General features: G+C 40.2%; 1 protein-coding gene across 2 annotated transcripts; it reads right to left on the reverse strand.

Moving 5' to 3' along the window:
- Nucleotides 1–4692: 4692 nt before the first annotated feature.
- LOC147529052 (receptor-interacting serine/threonine-protein kinase 2-like) lies at nucleotides 4693–10389 on the reverse strand. Of its 2 annotated transcripts, XM_086609442.1 has the most exons (5): nucleotides 10342–10389; nucleotides 10070–10159; nucleotides 9341–9446; nucleotides 6508–6687; nucleotides 4693–5292 (listed from the first exon to the last, which is right to left on the reverse strand). In XM_086609442.1, exons 1-5 carry the CDS (start codon nucleotides 10375–10377, stop codon nucleotides 4967–4969), a joined length of 738 nt encoding a protein of 245 aa, XP_086465568.1. In that variant the 5' UTR covers nucleotides 10378–10389; the 3' UTR covers nucleotides 4693–4966. The 2 variants fall into 2 exon arrangements, with proteins under 2 accessions (XP_086465568.1, XP_086465569.1); XM_086609443.1 differs by lacking the exon at nucleotides 6508–6687.
- Between the last annotated feature and the right edge of the window lie 10693 nt (nucleotides 10390–21082).

The following is a 21082-nucleotide window of genomic DNA, read 5'->3' on the forward strand; positions in this document are numbered from 1 at the left end:
ACTGGTGCCTCAACGTGTCAGTACCATTCTTCAGAAAAAACAGGACGGCGGAGATGTTGTCCAGAGAAGGTTAAGGCAGGTTGTGGCAGGAAAGATGCATGCACGTCTGTAAAACCCCCAGTGAGCAATGCCAAAAACACGCTGTTTTTGCAGACCCACACAAGTCTGGGCGCAGCAGATAAGGGCAAGTCTTGTGCAGGCAGGGCTGAGCCACCTTCTGCATTGACTCCCCTGTCTTGACCTGAGGGTAAGGGCACATGTGCCCAGAGAGGTCATATCGTGATCATGGCAATAAAGGGTGTGGTGGTGAGTCAACCCATTTTGAGAACTTTTGTGAAGTACAACTGCTTATACACAACAGTACTCGTCCCTTAAGGAGGGAAAACAGGCACCCAAACATAAGAGGAATGGGCAATGGGTTTTCGTATACCTCCTTGTCTGTCTTTTACTTGGTTTATAGGAACATAAGGGCAATGTTGTTCTAAGTTTTGTCAATCATCTTCTACATTTTGTAGTTTAGGAACATCAGACATTACATAGTTTTAAGTTTTGCCATGTTAATATCCATTGTAACCTCACTACATTAAAAGCAATGAAGTTGTTCAGTTACTATGTTTTGCCATTTTGCTGCATCCTAAGTAAAGCTTTATTTTTAGTCTAACCTCTTGGGTCACGGTTGTGACTCCTGCATACTGTGCAGAAAATTAAAAAAGCTCACCCGCCCGGCTCCGCAGAGTGGGATGGGACATTAATTTGGTGTCATGGACAGGATTCTTTGTGAGAAGTCCTAAAGAGGTTCTGTAAAAAGGGGTATCAGCCAGAGTGCTGAAGAAAGGAGGGCTGAGTTTTGATAGAAGCCAAAAACTCAGGCCAGAGATCCTGGCAAACCAGGATAAGCCTGACCTTGCCTTCTTCCTGCTGTTAATTTTGTTAAAAGAATACAAAGCCTGCCCGACTCCTAATAGGCGGAGCTAGGCCAAGGAACATTGGCCATCTCCCGTGACTGTGGCAGAACGGATAAGAGACTTGGCAAAAGAAAATCATTTCAAGCCTGGTAAGGGAAAGGCAGTGGTATGTGGTGTCCTGGGAGCCGCCTTAACAGCTGCCCAAAGTGACAAATATATCATAAAACAAACAAAGCAAGAAGCCAGTGAATCCCTCCAAGAATTAGTTAAAACATTGCAGGTGAAACTAGAGGCTGAATGAATAAAACAGCAAGATGCCGAGCGGGGATTAACTGATGAAAAATGAATAACAATAAACCTCCAACACAGCTGTGGGATGTTTTTGTAAGGCAGAGCGAGTAAAGGTTGCAGGTAGCTGAGGATGACTTGGAGAGTGAACCAGGGTTCTCCAGCCTAGCAAAAGAGACTGACGTTCTTGCCCAAGAAGTTACCTGTCATTATCCCTGAAAGGAGTTAAAAGAGGCAAAGGAGGAGCCTGACCCTGCTCATAAGCTCTGACCACTCATTAAAACTGAGGTCGTATAGGAAGGTGAAGACGCCAAACCCACTGTTACTGCTAAACATATACCCTACAGTGCAACTGAATTGGCTAAACTACATGAGAAGTATAGCAGACAAGCTAAAGAAACCAAAACTGAGTACCTATGGAGGGTCTCCCTGGCTGGAGGGGATCTAATAAAGCTCATGGAAGAGGAAGCTCAGAGATGTTGAGGTCCCAGTGTGTTTCTAACAGTAGAGGATGATAGAGAATCATGGTCTCTGACCCAGCATATAGGGCCAGTGGGATAGACCCAATTGAAAGGAGAGGAAGCCTGTTGCCATCCCTACCCTGGGTTGAGTCAGCTTACTGAGAGTACACAAAAAGCAGCCTGCCTCCAGCTGATGCTCGACAGGTGCCTTGCACCTCGTCAACCCTCCCCCACGCTATTGTTTGTCAATCCAGATAGGATGAACTCTCTGACCTATTGGTAACTTTCCCCCTTGGCCCTTTTAAGACTCCCGCTACCTTTCTAGTAGATACAGGGGCCCAAATGTCTGCTCTGAGTGCTGATACCACAGGCCAGCGTGGGGTCGTCCCCGATAAAAAAAAAATATGGGTAACTGATGTGTTCGGGTGTTCCAAACCTCTGCCAATGGCCCAGCTAAAGAGCCGGTTATCAGGAGACAATACCCCCACTGAGACCATCATGGTATTGGGAATGGTCCCTTTGAGCATCTTAGGTGTAGATCTATTGAAGGGGAGAGCATGGACAGACTTGGCAGGGAGAGAACTGAAGTTTGAATCTCCTTTAACTCTAATGAGGCTTCTGCAGGCAGCTCCCCTGCTTCCACCCTCCAAAATCATCAATGTGAATCATATCCTTTACCACCGGGAGTGAAAGAAGGAATTGCTCCGGCGATACAAGAATTACCCGAGCAGGGAGTGATCATTCAGACTCACTCCCCATATAATTCCCTAGTGTGGCCAGTTTGCAAAGCCAAAGGAAAATGGCAACTAACAATTGCCTATCGGCGCTTAATTGCAAGCACTAGTCCCCTGACAGCAGCCCTGCCTAACACAGATGAACTGATTTCCACTGTACAGGAGCAGTTCCACCCCATTTTAGCCACTGTTAATGTAAAAGATATGTTCTTTATGGTGCCCTTACAAGAAAGTGACCGGGATAGATTCGCGTTCACATGGAGGGTATTCAACAAACCTTTACTAGCCTGCCTCAAGGATGTCCATGTTCACCTACCCTCTGGCCCAGGCACTAGCAGAAATCACTCTAGAAGGGGGAGTTAAGATGTACCCATATTTCAGCGATGAACTAGTGGAGGGATCTGATGTTATCTGATGTTTGGGCAAACCCAAAAGAAAATAATTACTCACCTGGAAAATTTGGGACTACGGATTCTGGCAGAAAAAGTGCAAGTCCCCTCTCCTGAAGTAAAATTTCTAGATATATTGTGGAAAGGAGGAGCGAAACCTTAAGTGCCTTAGAACAGATAAAAATGCCAGAGAATAAAAAGAGGTTGCAATATGTCCTGGGACTACTGGTATTCTGGAGAAAGCATATTCCAGATATTTCTATCATAGCTCATCCCCTGTAGGATTTAACATGCAAAAAGGCTGAATGGGATTGGACCTCAATTCATCAAGAAGCTTTAAAGTTGTTGGGTTTTGAGGTGGGGGCGTACCAAGCTCTGGGCCTGATACACCAGACAGATCCACTCCAAACTGAGCGAGGCTTTGCAATTCATGGGGCGTCCATGCATATGTGGCAGCGTGGGCCGGAGGGTCCAACTTGCCCTGTGGAGTTTCATTCACAGAGTTTCAAAGATGCTGAAAAGAGATATTTGAACTGGGAAAAAGGCCTCTTTGTGCTCAGTTTAGCCTTGCAGGAGGCTGAAAAAATTATACGGCAACAATCAATCATCCGGTGGGGACCCTTTAAAGTCTTGAAGCCCGTACTGGCTGGCACTCAGACCCCTGTAGGAGCTGCACAATGAGAAACAGTTAGAAAATAGTATGCCCAGCTGCAACATTATAGTCACGTTTACCAAGTAGAGAAGGGCACACTCAAAATACACCAGATACGAGAAGGATCCATCACTTCCCCATATCATGGATTTCCCCCCTCATATATAAAAGAGGCTCCACAGTTTGGACCACACTTAAAAAGTATGTGGTTCATCGGCACCTCTTCCAAGAGCGAAGGGAAGATATGGAAATATCGGTGGTAGCCCTGCCTGTTGATTCTAGGGAAAACTTGGTAACCTAAGGAGAAGGGAGAGCCCAAGTAGGAGAAGAGCAGTTTGGAGTGTGATAACACAGGAAACTGTCAGCATTAAATGTCTGCATACTTACACTGACTCATATGCTGCATTTAAGGGGTGTATCGAGTGCCTTCCCTTTTGGGAACAAAATCAGTGGGAAGTAAACAGACAGCCTGTACGGCAAACTGATCAGTGGATCAGTTCTCCTGGATACCACGCAGTGAATTAAAAATAGCTCACCTCGCTGACTCCACTGAGTGGGAGAGGACAATGTCACTTCCAGCCTGGCAGTGCAGTGCATGCTTGATCTTTGTACAGACCCAAAGTACTGCTCATCATGTAAATACTAAAAATAAAATTGAATTACAAGTTTCATCCAGCAACATGGCATGAGAAGTATTTATAGCACATGACAAAGGTAAGGGAGGCATTAACTCAGAAAACGTAAAAAAGGCATTAACTGAGGGTTCCCTTCTATAAGCAGTGTGTGGATCTCATCATAATACAATTTCAATAGGAATTTAAGTGGGTGTAACCAAAGAATGTAAAAGGCTATAGCTGCACCCTTTCCCAAGTATCACTTCTCAGCACAACAAAGATGATCAGCACAATGTACTTCTTGTCCCCAGGCTCCTTTATGGACTGGCATTCTTCTTATGCAGTGCCCTGAAGTGCTTGCCCTGGCAACAAAATGGGAAAAACAAAACATAATAAAAAATCCTCTGAAAATGCAATGTAAACTTCCTCCCACCTACTGCTCTTCTCCAATATCTCGGTACAAGTCACCAGCATGGCTGAAAGAAGAAAATTTATTATAAACACAGCCTACATGCTCTGAAATAGAGCATCGAGATGTTTTTCTCCATTGATGAGAAAGACCAGATGGAGGGAGAAAAAAACAGTACTCCAGGTTGAGATGAGTTGTCTCAAACCTGTGAGGTAAAAGAATATGGATAAACAGAAAATATATAAAAAGGAAACATTTAATGTTCTTTCTTTGTCATCTATAAACAAAATACTTATATGAATTGAGTCGATAAGCGTCAAGTGTTTGGCTTTATGATTGCACTCCAGCTGATTAATTAAAACTCACCAAACACAGTCCAGATGAACTCAGTGTCATTTCTGAGACTCAATAAAGGCACAGTAAAGACAAAGCACTACATATATAAAACTACTACATAGAAACAAGACTCGTGGTGTAAGAAATGTTCACGTGGCTTCATAGAGTAAGAATAAATTTAAAGATGCAGTCTTAGAGAATTAGATACAATGTCTGGATAAGGTTGAAGTCCTAGCTGTTTGTTGTCTTTCAACTTTTGTATTATAATTCTGGCAAATTCCTCTCCATGGCTATCTGAGGTATCAAGCAGTTGTCGGACTTTTGATGTCCTTGTAGGTTTGGTGCTTATAAGTTCATAGTCTTCTTTCATGAGTAAAAATCTTGAGAGAAGAGCATCCAGTGACTGATTCAAACATGCTTCCGTCATCTGATCAATAATTTCTTCCCTTTTACTTTGAATCCATTGATGAGCTAAATTCTGTTGTATGGTCTCCAAAACAAAATCTGAGATAGGAGAGGATTAAAAAAAAAAAAAAAATTATTATTGTAACCATCTGTCGATAAACAGTGCCATAGGACAAAGAACAAGCTGAGAAAGCTCTGTTTAAAACTTGGTTCTGATCAGAAATACACTAGACTACTAAAAATGCTTTCAACATTTAACTATTGTATTTTACATTTAAAATGTTCCAATTTGTCAAATTTGGTGGTTAGAGTATTTATGTTATCCGGATCATAAAATAATTTAGTTTGGAAGGAACCCTCAAAGAGGTCATCTATTCTAATGGCCTGCTTAAAGCCAGGCCAACTTCAAAGACAACTCGGGTTGCTCAGGGCCTTGTACTGAACTTTGAGCATCTTCAAGTGATGGGATTTCTTGAAGATGTTCAATCCGTTCCAATATTCCACCCAAGCTGGTACTAAAAAGAGAGAGGTGGTAACTTCACTTTCCAGTGGGATTTTTATTGAAGTTTACTGAAAACATTCCTGTAGTTTCCCATGTATTTTCCCCCAGCTGAGTGAGGATTCACACAATGCAAAGGTGCCGATTCTCATATTTCCAGAAGAAGGATGATGCAACAGCTCTTTATGAAGTTGCATGTTACTATGTGGCTCATAAAAAGAAAAAATATCTGACTAATTCATCATGCATTAAAGCTTCTTTTGTTGTTTTTTAGAAGTACACTTTTAACAGGTATTTGATGCATTGGAATATCACACTTTGGGCTCTCAACTAATGCACAAGATCGTTAAAGGCGAGATGCTGACACAGCTGTTGCTTTTCTTTGCCCCACCATTACTAAGAGGAAGATTGACAGGCCTAAAAAGTGGGGAGAAGTGAGAGGCAACTGATGAGTTAAGCTCAAGATAAGTTTTTTCCAGTTCGATTGAATTGCAGCACTGCTGCAGCAGCAGGAGAAAGGAGAAACAACAGGAGCAAAGGGAATTAAGAAGACCCAAGGCAGCAGGAATTAAGTTTGCTTAAAAGGAGAGAAAAAAGCTAGAAGGTACAAGCACATGTACTGGGTCACACTTTACATTGGTTTTACTTTGCAACACAAGGGTACAAGGACAGAATCACCTACATTCTTAATTTGAAGTACGCTTTGTTTTCATTTTACAGATGAACAACAGTTCCAGTGTCCGTTTCACACACACATATATTTGCTATTAGGACACTTAGTGTGAGTCTTGGAATTAAATCAGTGTTTGTTGTACCTGAAGGAATTGGTGATGACCGCAGCATACATGATGCAGAACTTGAGGCATCTGAAATACTCTTGTCAGATGAGGGAAAATTACTGTATGGATGCACAAGAAGTTTGGCGCTCTGAGTTACAGAAATATTTTCATCTGTGCTCTGACTGCTGAGAGAGTGTGGACCTGCAGAATTTCCATCTTAAAAAAAAGGGGGGGGGGCGGAAGAGCGAGCTGTATTACTTCCATGTTCAAGTAAAACATAGCCATCAAAGACTATTTCGAGCAATTCCATGAAACAAGACATAAACTACCTAAATTCACTTCAACGATAACACATGCTTCCTTACACTCAGGTTCTGAGTACATTTATGTCCCTTATCTTTTACTAGGGTTTGACCATGTGTTTGGGGGTCTTGTTCTGTTTTAAAAGAACATTGAGAGAACTAATTCAGTAGACGTGAACTTTAAAGAAGCTCTGTTCTGCAAAACAAAATTTTATAGGACCTGGAAGAACAAAATAACTTCTTCAAGTGTTTGGAGAGGTAGCTAGGAATCAGCATGAAAGCTGACTAACATCTTTTGATGAAGTTCAGCAGCATAATAAAGGTGGAAAGACTGAAAGAAAGATTCAGGTGGAGGGAAAGAACATGAAGACCAATGGTGACATTTGGTGGGAAGTCAATGGAAGCTTTTGGTAGTTGGTCAAAACAGCATATGACTTCAAGAAAGCTTCATGTAAACTTTGAAAAGAAAGAGGAAAAAAGGGTTTTATCAGGTGGAAAACTTAATCGTTTCTATTTTTAGGATTTTTTTAGGGCAGAAAAAGATGATGGATGTGAAAGCAGCAGTAGGAATGACTCAGAAAAGATGACAAATAGCTGATGAGAAACAAATTACAGGGCACATGCGTAATTCTGTATGCAGTTTTCATTACAAACTTTCACAGTGTCACTTGATAAAGAGCTTCAAAGATGTTAACTAAGAACCAGAGATAGAAACGTAAGAATTCAGACTAACAACTAAAGGCACAATAAGAACAAGTAGCCCCCTGGTCAGCTTGGGATTTATAGATATTCATCCAATGGGAGTATATGAAGGTGTATTCCTAGATCAGAGTGTTGACCTGCAGAAGAATATGGCTATAAATCCAAGGAGCAGGAATACGAAAAAGTGAAAGAAACAACACTGTCATTATTGAAAAAATCGTGGACTAGAAACTCATAGCAACCAGCGTTTCATTTCATTAAAGAGAGAGAAAGCAAGCTGGGCAGAGCTATATATTGTGAAGCAGCAGATGTCATCTACTGTGTGAATGTTAAAGGATTAGGAGACAATTAGTGTGAGTGAAAGATCATTGTAGAAAAGGATTTTAAACAGCTCTGCTGGGATAGATTGTTATAGATCACTAGACACAAACGGACCTCTAATAGCATTAAAGACAAAATTGCTAGGATTGTACTACTATGGGAGAATGAACTTGACCAGTGACTCTAACATAAAAAATAGAAACATGCTCACAAAATTTGCAGATGTTATTCAGAAAGAACGGTTTGACCTAAGTTACTAAGAACGAACCTAGCTGACCTAGAAGACTGGAGTAATACAAGTGGAAATTTGGCAGCACAAAACATGAAATCTAGACTTTCTGCTTGAAGCTGAGGCTAATGATTTGGAACTGAGATGAGGAAAAAAAACCTAGGTAGATTATTCTGTAATGAAGGATCTGGTAAAAAAGAAAAATATAAAATTCTTATCCATGTTCATATTCAAGCTAATACTCCACTTTCTAAAATTCTTCACAACGTTCCTATTAAGCTTGGTCACATGGTAAGTTATTTTTCACTTTTAAGATTTTTATGCTTTGTGTATAGATCAATGCTTGGATAGAGGTACAGCCAAAATACACTACATTTGCTTTCTGCCATTTTCCCCAGCAACTCACATTCCTTAAGCCTCCCATAATTCATTTTCCTTGGAATTCCTGCTGTATTTATATCTTTCTAGTACATTGAGTGCAAGCCTAGAATTGTGGATGTGTTCAAATGGGATCTGGGAAAGAAACTGCCTGTGCCTTCCTACCTCTACCAGAACATCTCCAGTTTTGCCACACCTCAGTGCACTTTCTGTTGCCATACTTTATAGCAGTGACGTCAATTGTCTTGTCTGCTTTCACACCACTGGTCCCTGCAAAGCCAAGGGAGGCTCCATTCTTTTGAAATATACTTTTGTGTTCTTTCAAGAGAAGAAACTTCAGTGCAGTTTTAGTTGCACAATGTATTGCCATTCCACCTGGGTCTCATTGAGTTTTTCTGGCTTCTGATGGCAGCAAAACCTCAAAATGGAGTTTAGCCTGGGAATTTTGCCAACTTTTACTCAGAAAAAGTGATAGCTACAAAAGACCTGTACAGGTACATATGCAAGGCAATCTTATTAAAGCTGTTTTATTCATTGGATTGAAAATGATCGAGAGGTTGAGCTGTGTTAGGAACTTGCAGTTTACTCAGCTTTAAGAGTTATCTCCAAATGTTTAGCCTTTTTCTCTTTAGAAGCAGTCCAAACATTATTAACTAAACTGTCAGGTGTCTGAAGGGACAAGTAAAAGAATCTCTGCACTCATGACTCTGAAGAGGAAAACCGAAGCTGTGAGCTGTGGGGATTTCTCAAGTGACAGGTACCGAAAATCAGAGCAGAAATACTCTCGTTTTTTACCTAGAGCACTAAGTTTAGAAAATACATCTCTTTTCTGACATAAACAGAAATGCAACTTTCTACTATGCAAATGCAATGTCACAGTCGGAGCGTAAAGCTGCAATGACAACCTAAGTTTGCACAAAAGCATGAGTATCTCTACCTGAGGAGAGGATATTGCACTTGGGATCAGACTTGAGTCTTGATATATCTGGAGAGATGCTCCGAAGCGGAAGTGCATCACATTGTATGGAGCCAGAAGATGTTTCCTGAAATTATTCCAGTTGTATATTGAAAAGGCACATTAAATAAATACAAAGACACAATTGTTACAGAGTACTTTACCATCACTGTGTTTTCCTACCTGTGTTTTTACTATCTAAATGCTCAATAGGCAGCATGATTAAAATAGAGTAAAACAAAAGAAATTGGATAATCCTAATACTTGTGTTTTTCCAAAGCTGACAGCAATTTTGTATACAAGCTTAACTATTAGTAAGAACTAAGAGCAGCAGCATTAAGAATCAAAATACAAAAGAAATCTGTATGACCCTATATAAGCAGGCTTCATGGAGGAGAAAGGGAGCAGAAGACAATCTCTTACAAGTTGCAGACATTGTGTGCTGCATTCCTCCTTGAGGGGATGGCTTTCCCACACTTACAGGATATACCAAACACGTCCTTCTTATTTCTGCTTACCCATCCTTGACTATCTTCACTTAGATGACTATGCATTTGCTACACACCAGCTCAGCTAATGCATTTTATGCCTCTCCTGACTGCATGGGAAAGTAAACTGCAGAACAATTCCCCTGACTAAGTCAACTCCCTTTAAAGCTCTCAGGATCTTTAATGATGTCGATATACCAAATGCAACATGTAAAATATTTACCTCTTGGGGATTCAGAGGTATATTTAGAGATATCTGCTCCACATCTGCTTTCCTTCCACTCTTGTAAATACATCGTGATTCATATAGAGACTGGAAGAGACATATTTACTTGGATTAAGTTTTTGCTATAAGACAAGACAGCAGCTCTGCACAAACACATGCTTCAGCCAGATACAAGACTAGATAAATGGCAAAGGAGACTACATTTCTTTTAGAAAGCAAAACTTACCAACTTAGTTGACCAACTTACGACTGTAACAAGAGCCACTTACCTTTGATCTCTTCAACAGAATTACTGCTTCCAGCATAGCTATTTCATCTAAGGTCTTTTCCAACATAGAAATCTATGAAAAATGAATCTATGAAATGTTTGCAGCACTGTCTCCAGGTCTATCAAACATTCTAAACAAAGAAAGAGTATTCTGCGGAAGGATTTAAGGTGGAAACTAAGTTTTCTTTTTGCTAAAGCTACTTTCTTACATTTACAAAAGTAATTAGTCTATTCATACATATCAAACTCCTTATGCTGCTAAACAGAGGCTTCTTGCTGTCACCTGTTACAACAACTTCACATCACCAAAACAAACCTTGTCCTAATCTGGCCACCTCAGCACTCCGTATCCGAAGAGATCCAGGACTGTGCCAGACCATGAGTCTTGTCTTCCTGGAATGGGTAGATCGGTGGGTTTCCTGTGTTTCAAGATTAAGACCCAACAAGCCTGATTTGCTAAATGAGACCAAACAGCAGAAGACCTCAGAGTGGGTCACTGTCTTCCCACCCCAGCAGAGGTGTAAAGATTTATATGAGAAAAAGAAATAAACAAACTCCCACCACAACAATATCCAGAACAGATGATGTGTGACAGGACCAGAAAAGATGGTGATAGTCAAGGCACTGACTCATCACTTCCAGTGAATCCAACTGATAGAGTCCTCACGCTCTCACCCTCAGCAAGTCAGAGAAGTGACAATCATCTGCTCGCACAGGGAGGCACAGGACAATCCAATAAGCAAGTGACAACCTGTGCTCTGCTCCCTTGCTTTCCAATGCTGAAAGGTTTATAAATTGGAGGGGACAGTATTTTAAAAACGTCTCTTTGAAACTGTGCTCAAGTATAACAAAACCTCAGGAAAGGACGATGGCATATCACAGTTCTGCTGCATTTCTGTCAACCCCACTCATTTGGCCAAATTCATTTACTGCGCTAGCAATCCCTCACGCTGCATCCTTATTAACGTAGCTTTATTTTTTACTGTAATTTTAACACAGTTCTCCCACATTGACTTTTCCACTAGCATCTGCAAGATGTTCTTTCAATAACGGAATTCTTATTTTCTTGCATCAATATAAACAGAGTTTTACAGGTTTGGCACTCCATTTTCCATGCTGAAATACTAGCACTGTTAATTTTTATGGGTTATAATTAAACTGTAGGTACACATTCCAAGCACAGAGTAATGCAGAAACATGATGATAAGTAGTCTTTGTCCTTCCTTTCTAAGGGGAACAGACAGGTTAACCAAGCTTTTCTGTTTAAAATGTATTCAACAAAAAGGATTTTGGGTGTTTTGGTTTACCCCCCACCCCATGCTACGGTAATTGCAAAATTTCCCAATCAGTGAGCGTTACTTCCCTTAACTTTGCAACAGTTTTGCAATTTCCTCTTTCTTTTTATGATAGTAAAGTAGAGGAAAAAGCAAGGCATGTTTTCTTCAAAGATCATCTTACTACAGACACAGCACTAATAACAGAACCCAAGTTAGCTCAAACTGTGGAACATATCCCAGGTAATTATCCTTTCAGTGTGACCATAGACTTTGATTGCTATTTTGTTTTGGTTAACTGACACAGGAAAACAAAAGAACATAAGGAAATCTCATGACTTGTCTATGTCATTTGATTAAAAAAAAAAAAAAATTGTAAATAGATACATTTCCTTGCTTGGAGAAAAATAAAAAAAAAAAGAATCCCCAAATTAAAATCATGCAAACAAGACCAGTGTTAAAATAACATCACATTTAAAAATGTTCTTAATACAAAAATAAAAATGTCTCAAAAAAGGTCATGTAATTCATTTTGGACTGTATACTGAGCATGAAGATGCTGCATGTGTTTGGATGCATCCCCATTTTGTTCTCTGCCAAACTGATGAAAAAAAACAAAGTTATGATCGTTTCTTTCTAAGCTATCTGAACAACTTTCAAACACTTTCCAGCTCAAAAGAAGTGTGCCTATAAAGGTTTTCAAAATAGTAAACGAGTTTCTGTTCACCAAAGCTACAAATGAAACATTAAGAGTGCAGACCTCTCTACTTGTAACATCAAAAAAAGCCAATAAAAAAAAACACTAAGACAGCAGAACCAACTAAAACCCCCTAGTATGTCACACTTGAGTCATTGCATCTTCAACTTAACCAGTGAGAAACTTAAAAGATAGAATTGTTTAAGCCAGAGCTCTTTGTACTGTTCTACACTTGAATACTTTCAGTAACTCTTATTCCACACTTTTGCCTCTCCAAGGTGATCCAGCTTTCCCTACGGAATTAAGATCATGTTTTCTGAAGGAGTAGGGTGGAGGTTTTTAAAGCACCTGCAAATTAAACAAGCACAGTGAGGCAGCTGCAGGAACCACTGTCAGCTTCACAACACTGACATACCTGACCATAGCAACACTCGCAAGAGCAAATTTCACCATTGAAAACAGGCAATCCCTTTCTTCCAATTTTAATGGAATTGTCTTTACACAATGGCCAAACAAGGGCTCTCTCAGCTTCCCATGAAAAAGTTAACTCTTTCCCAGACAAACCCCGGACACTGACAGAGAACTACAGCTTGAGCTTTACTGAGTCCTGAATTACCGTCAATTTTCTTTTGGTTTCCCAGAATTTCCCCATTTTACCTTACCTGTTGAACACCCCCAGGACTGATGTTGCCCCCAGCTTTCCTACCTTCCTGGGGAATGCACATTCCACAAGGACAATCAGGCGAACTCACCTAGTGCCGGCTGTGTCATATGCTCAACAGACTGGGAACCCATAGACTCCAACCTGGGTCACCCCATGGATATCAAAATGGATTTACTTGCATTTTTCTTCTAGTTTGTGTAGGTGCCGGGCAGAAAGCAGCAGAAGTGCATGCTAGCTAAACCCCTTTTTTTTATTTTTAGCAATAAAGAGAGCTCTCGGCTGGGAGTACAAGTAAGACCACTTGTGACAGCTCTTGATTCCTTCTAAGCCATCCGAAGACCATTCACATATTCATTTTTACAATTTACAAACCCCATTGGCTATGTCCATGACATCATCCGTTACCATTCACTTTTGAGCATTTGTGCACCCAAACCCCACCAGGCAAGCACGCTTAGTACACATTTGTTAGCTGAGTTTGCACAATTGTGCTGCAACTTTGGTGCTTTCAGAGGGTTTGCTCTGGTTTCTTCTAGCAGCAAGCCCACTTACACAGGTGAGGTCACTGTCCTTCAAGGTCCATTGTACATGTCTTGGAAGACATCTACACATTGCAGCTTTATCTTCTGGAATATGTTGCACTTCTCCTTTGTGTGCAGGGGGGCCAGGACAAACCATGCAAGGCTGTATTGGGTCTGGCTGGGATGAGGTTATGTGAGACCGTAAGGCAAAACAAAATCTAGATCTTAAAAAACACTTTACATTTTGTCACTCAGGAAAGGTGCAACAGCAAAACAAACTCTTAATTGTTTTAAAATCACAATATTTTCTGATTTGAAAAGATAATTATTTTTCAGGTAGATAAAATCTTCTAAAATCATATCATCTTGATAGATTTTCTGGAACTAACTTCTTACGAGAACAGTTCCTGGAATGTCAGTACCACTGAACAAATCACAGTTGTTTTCTTGGCCAGCATCTACAATATTTTTATTGGTGTTTCTATGCTGGGGATATAAAGGATTAGCATCCTGCATATTTCCTTCGATATTTCATCTTTATTTTGACTATATGTAGAGCACAATTACTACAACATAAATACTGTCAGTTTGAAGATCATGTTCTAAACTAATTTGCGTTTGATGCTCTTAAAACTTATTCTTTATAAAACTTTTGAAAATTTGGTTTTGATAAATTTGCTGAGATATGAACCTATACTAGAGATTTTAATTTTTTGGAAATATTTACACAGAAACATATTTCCAGTTTACCAAATCAGACAAAATTTTTTTTTTTCATCGAAGACCACAAGGTGGCATCTGAAACACACAATAAACATGCTTGGAAGAAGACAGTAGAAAACTAGTACAAAGTGCTACCAGATAACCGTATACCTGAAAATATGAACAGTTTTAAAAAGCAGTCTAAATTTTTTATAGAGTTTTGTCTTTTTCAGTGCAAGCTCTTTACACTGGAAAAGGAATAAGGTGCAGAAGACTTTTATTAACAAGGAGGGCCTATTCTAATAGAAAAGTGTATTAGGGCATTCTAAAACAGACACTAGGTCTTGCTACCCACAGAGGCAAAATACAAAACAATCAGTGTATAAACTTCAGAAAATTTCTTCCATTATTTCCATTCAACAGCCATACGAATCAGACCATCGTGTATGCAGCTGTAATTTGCTAAATCTCACTTTAATAAAAAATTCATTAAGAGTTTTTGTTAAACGTTAAACTATGTTTTAAAATGCAGAAGTATGGCATCTGGTACCATTGTGCTACACCATCTAAGTTCTGAGCCTGTTCAGACTGATGTCTGTTTGAGTACAACGAAAAACTTTTCACTTATCTCACACACTTCTGAATCCAGCCGATTCAGCAGATGTCTTTGGGAAGCCTAAAGGACACTAAAGCTGTGAGGGTGTTAGCTGTTAGGAGCTAGTTGTTGGGATGTCTTCATTTCATACGCTTTATCTGTGATGATAACATCACATTTTCGCCATTGCCAATAAAGAGTGCATCATGTTCACGTGTCTAGTTTTCTGAATTGCACTCCAGGGAAACACCTTCATTCTGCAGATCTTTTCAAATACTTTCCCAGACTCAAAAAAAAAAAGTTTTTTTGTCCCATCCTAACTACCATCTCAGCCTGTCTGTGTTATTTTTGCCTGTAGGGTGGTGAGCTGTGGTAGCTCCAGGCCTCTTTTAATCTTTACAGGCATTTCACATATTGGCCAATAAGCTGATGGAAGACCCCCACAGAAAAGGTCCGTGTGCTCCAGCCTAGAGACTTGCAAAAGGGTCATGCTAATACCTATAGGCATTCAGACAATCTGAGCCTGTAGGAATGGTGTTTAGTACCCAGTGCATGTGGGCTGGTAAATAGGGTCCTCATTTAATATCTGTTTCACATATGTATTTTTTGCGAAAATATTTCAACTTTCATTTTTGAGTGTTTGGTTTTTTTAAATCTTTCTCAGGAATTTACCCTCTCCCAAACTGTTGCATTTGTGCTGAAAATATGCCTTGTGTTATTCCCAGATGACACATACTAATTACATATACAAACAGGAAGAGTGGGCCATGTGTTTATGCCTGAAAACAGAGGAAATGATTAACAGGGTTGATTCATTTTGGCTTAATGTAAATTCCTCAAGATATAAACACTGTTGCTAAAAGCCACAGATCTTCAGCAGAATACTCAACAGGAATTACCTGTTCCTAAATGAACAAGAATTAATTGCACCTACTAACAAAATGACTAAGGTTTGGATTATCAGTGGGTTGAACACTGTAGTCAACAAACATCACAGAGGCTTTATTTCTCTCTTAAAAAAAAAAAAAAAAAAACCACGAAAAAAAGCCTGTTAGTTTTAAACAAGAAAAATGACATGTCATTAAACAAAAGTGTATCTATTGGAGGTGGTTCAGAATCAGAGAATTCGGGCAAGATATGACCTTGCTCAAACCTGAAAGTTATCAAACCTGGAGCTGGAAACTGAGGCTGTTGCTTCTGTTGAGGATTCAGTATTCAATAGCTCAATACTTCAGTACTGAACTAAGTATGCTCAGTTCCTGCACGTCTTAGCTCCTTATTTCACTTACAGGTTCCATCTTAATTTGATTTCAAGGCACACAGGTGCTGTCAATTAAACACACTGATTTTTTACCCTTATTGAAGTGCCAACACAAAACAAAAAAAAAGCAAATGCCGATGTTTAGCATTTCCAGTCCCCACTTGGTTCTGTGTATCCATTTGATTATTTAGACCTCTCCTTGCAGTCTTGTAGTGAAGTAACAAATGTTATCCTTTATGACTTTGTCATGACTGAAAGCTTGACAGCTATTTGGAGAGAACTGTAGATATTCAAGCTAAAGACAGAGCTCCAACAGATTATGTACTCCTGGGAACTGTAATTACAGACCTAGGAGATTTTTTACACTCTAGGCAATGCTTTGCATCAAATACGCCACACTTGCATAACGGTTTAAATTTAAAAAGACAAAAAAGGGGAGAAAAATTAAATTTCCTCTAAGTCACTGCCCAAAGTAAATTTTTCAGCTTGCTCTCAGCTGAAATAATTTTGTGGGAAACACCAAGAACATAGAATCATAGAATGGTCAGGGTTGGAAAGGACCTCAAAGATCACCTAGTTCCAAGCCCCCTGCCATAAGCAGGGAAATCCTCCACTACACCCGGTTGCCCAAAGGCTCATCCAGTCTGGCCTTGAACACTTCCAGGGATGGGGCATCCACAACTTTTCTGGGCAACCTCTTCCAGTGCCTCACCACCCTCTGAGGGAAAAATTTCTTCCTTATATCTAATCTAAATCTCCCCTCTTTCAGTTTAAATCCACTGCCCCTTGTGCTATCACTACATGCCCTTGTAAAAAGTCCCTCCCCAGCTTTCCTATAGGCCCCCTTTAAGTACCGGAAGGCTGCAATAAGATCACCCTGGAGCCTTCTCTTCTCCAGGCTGAACAGCCCCAACTCTCTCAGCCTGTCTTCATAGCAGAGGTGCTCCAGCTCTCAGATTGTCTTCATGGCTCTCCTCTGGACTCGCTCCAGCAGCTCCATGTCCTTCTTGTGTTGGAGACTCCAGAGCTGAACGCAGTATTCCAGGTGGGGTCTCACGAGAGCAGAATAGAGGGGCAGAATCACCTCCCTTGACCTGCTGGCCATGGTTCTTTTGATGCAGCCCAGGATATGGTTGGCTTTCTGGGCTGCCAGCGCACATTGCCAGCTCATGTTGAGCTTCTCATCTACCAGCACTCCCAAGTCTTTTCCTCAGGGCTGCTCTCAACTCCTTCTCCGCCCAGCCTGTACTTGTGCTTGGGATTGCCCTGACCCACGTGCAGGACCTTGCACTTGGCCTTGTTGAACTTCATGAGGTTCTCACCGGCCCACCTCTCCAGCCTGTCAAGGTCCCTCTGGACGGCATCTCTTCCCTCCAGCGTGTCCGCAACACCACACAACTTGGTGTCATCTGCAAACTTGCTGAGGGTGCACTCGATCCCACTGTCCATGTCACCAACAAATATGTTAAATAGCACTGGCCTCAGTACTGACCCCTGAGGAACACCACTCGTCACTGGCCTCCACTTGGACATGGAACCGTTGACTACAACTCTTTGAGTGCGATCATCCAGCCAATTCCTTATCCACTGAGTGGTCCATCCATCAAAACCATGTCTTTCCATCAGGAAACAGGATTTCCATCAGGAATCAGGATTTTAGACCAAAAATCAAAATAAAGGTTAAAACCTAGAAGATAGGGGAAGGGGGAAGCTGAAGCATTTGAGGAAATATCCTAGCCTAGAAAATGAACATCTATTAGAAGACTATCAGTATAATCCCTTTCGCCCATGAGAAATACCACTCTCCTAAACAAGCCCCCTGCTTCAGGAGTTGGAGCCAGGAACTCTTCTCAACAGGTGTTGAGAAGACGATGCAGATTCTCATTTAGTTTTGAATGGAAGACAGTCATTCCATGCTAGCTGGCCTCATTGCCAAGAAATGGTCCAGTGCATGTTTAATTTATTGGCCTGGATTCAGCACCGAGAGACCTGTGCTCCATGTGGCCCCAAAGAATCCAAGACAGCACATGTTGAGAAAGGTACAGAAAAGTACCACAGTGTTATTGTGTCCAAGGAAAATCCATCAAAATCTCCCCCTTTCCCTTCCTCCTTCTCTACTGAGCTTTCAACTCTGCATTTCTTCCACACAGAAAGCTTCACTGGGCTCATGCAAAGCAGCTGACTAGGAAGAAGACTGGTATCATAAAATTGCCCATGTTTCACAAGCAAGAGGAGAAAAGAGGAAGCTCAGTGAAAGCAGCAAATAAACATAGAAATGATTCAAGTGTGGGGTGGCTTTGTTAAACTGGTAATACCGAAAGGAAATAACATTTATCTTCAAGAAAGCACCAGAGTTTCTCCTGACATTATGGTTATGACATGGCATCACCACACGGGCACCACCACAGCTGTAGCACAAGATGGAAATAAAATCCCAGGTGACTCAGAAGTATCATACTCCCAGGCACTCCCTCCCTCCCTCCCTCCCAACTGCTAGAAAAGTTCCTAGCAGCTCTGCCCTTTGATTCAGTCAGCTGGGTAGTGTTGCAATAGCCACCTACAAGTACTTTCATGCAGATCTCATAATGCAAAATTGTGTAAACAGTCACCTAAACCAATAGGTAATAATTTCCAAAAGAATTCAGATGTTCAGGAACAGCCCAGCTAGTGTGTGGCACACGCTAACACAGAGGGGTTAGTTGAGGCTGGTAGGAGACTACATGGGTGATTGCAAAGGGTGTTGGTTTCCACAGTGCTCCTCTGTTGTAGCCCCCACTATCAATAGATCTGAGCAAGTGTATCTTCACATTGCCAGGGCGGCAGCAGGCAAAACAGGATCTCAGCCAATCTAAACATCTGATGGTTTTTTTTTGGAAAATATCAGCACTGGGAATGACTTCTCACTAGTAAGAACAAGCACAACTGAAGACATTACTACCCAACACCTTCATTCCTGGTATGTAGACAGTATAAAATATTCTGACAAAATATTCCTTTTAAAAAAGCGATTATAAACCAAAAATCCATTCTCTTTTCATTTAAAAACTTGGAAAATCCATTAAAAAAAAGCAAGGACAAAGGCATTGTGATTACTGAATGAAAACTCATTTTCTAATACAATCCTCTATACAACTTTAAATATACAAATAAAACTCAGGGACTATCAAGAGTTAAGAGAAAAATAATGTCTTTTCTCCAAATGTTTTGGAGTATTTAATAAGTAACAGGCTCTGTCATGTTTAAGTCCAACAGAAAAAAAATATAGTAAAGTTGTGTGAAAGGTATAATGGCTAAATATATAAGTCCCTGTTCTGGCTATTGCCATGCTTTTATATTACTCCATATGGTCATATAAATAGTCCTATCTAAGTGATACAGATTAGTGTATTTAAGATTAGCATTTTCCTGTCCTCAGGTTAGTCATATCCAGTAAATCTTTACAATGGATATTAAATGTTATATGTTCATAGGAAATTATACTAGTGACCTGAACAAATGTTCCATTATCTTCAAAAGACATAATCACTTTCTCTATTTGATTTTAACCACTTACCGTTTGCTCTTTTACTACCTTGCAAAAAATATGGCAGCTTGCTATACAATCCTATCCAGATTTTGTGGGCAAGATACTAATTCCATTTTGCTGGGCCTGTGATTTTAAATCCTGCCATAAAAAAATAAAATGATCCTACTTGCAAAATATCACCAAATGGTAAACACCACCAAAAAAAAAAAAAGTAGTCTAAAAAAACCCAAGGAAGGGCTCTGACAGCACCAAAATAAGGCTGCATTTATGAGGCAGGACAGATGGTGACCATCACATTTCTGGTGCCACTGTTTGGTGGGAGCTATGGGTAGCTGTCCTTTCTGAATATTGCATCACTTTATATGGGAAGCACAGCACAAGAAGATGAGGCAGCTGAGGTGGGAAAATATGATGCATAGGCAGATTTCTTCCCAGATATGTAACACCTAGGTGACACATCCAGGCTGAGATCCATCCTCAATCCCAACACACAGTCATAGCCTAAGTGTCTGATGCAGTCCACTGGTTTTGATAGGCTTCCATATATAGAGATCAGAGAGGATTATTCACTTGTCACCTCTGATTTTCAGTGTAACTCTAGCTGTTCCATTAAACCCAGATATATTCATAAAATGAATGACCAAAAAGGCCAGTCCTAAGGCATACAGACAATATAAATTACAATTTCACAACTGAGAACAAATCAGAAAGTTATTCTTTCTAAAAACGGGCATAAAAGGAGAAATTGCACTGAAAGGGAAGTATTTGAAACCATGACAAATTGAACCTGATTTATTTAGGAAGAAAATTACCCCTCATCAGCTAGGATTAAAACAGTGTTTAAAATTGCATCATGAAACCATAACTTCTTTAAATCTGAACATCTTGACAACAAAGAGATCCGTACAACCTTCTGTGCTGTTGTGGAAATACAGTCAATCTGGTGAACTTTAAAAACAATACAACCAGTTTTGGTGTTTAATGTCCATAAAAATGAAGGCACTAAAATTCTTCTGGATGGAGGGACAAGACTGCAACAAACTACTTCAGAAAAACAAGTGTTTCTATTAGTAAAGACATGTACATGATGTGCACTCATATATATGATTATAAAGGGGTGCGTGCACATCTGTGCATTGGAGACCTTTCAGATGGAACAAACATGTTTGATTTCCCCAGATGCACAGCAAAAAAACCTCACTTTTATATATTTTGTACCCTCTTCTCAACATGCCTGTGAATACCTGTTTACAGCAGAAATCTAAAAGCTCTTTCCATGCTGCCCATAGAGAAGAACGTCAGAAAGCAAATACCACCTCAGTCCAGAAAATGTGTTTAATTTTAGTTGTTATTTCAGTTGATCTTTTATACAGATACACAAGGCATGAAAAGTGTTTTACAAGTCTAAATTATCGTGTACTGAACACACAGTAGCTTCCCTCCTGGATTTCACAAGCTGAAGACTAAGCTGATCAACATAGCTGTCACATTTTCAAAACCAG

This window comes from Tauraco erythrolophus, chromosome 3, assembly GCF_009769465.1.
Source record: "Tauraco erythrolophus isolate bTauEry1 chromosome 3, bTauEry1.pri, whole genome shotgun sequence".
NCBI lineage: Eukaryota > Metazoa > Chordata > Aves > Musophagiformes > Musophagidae > Tauraco > Tauraco erythrolophus.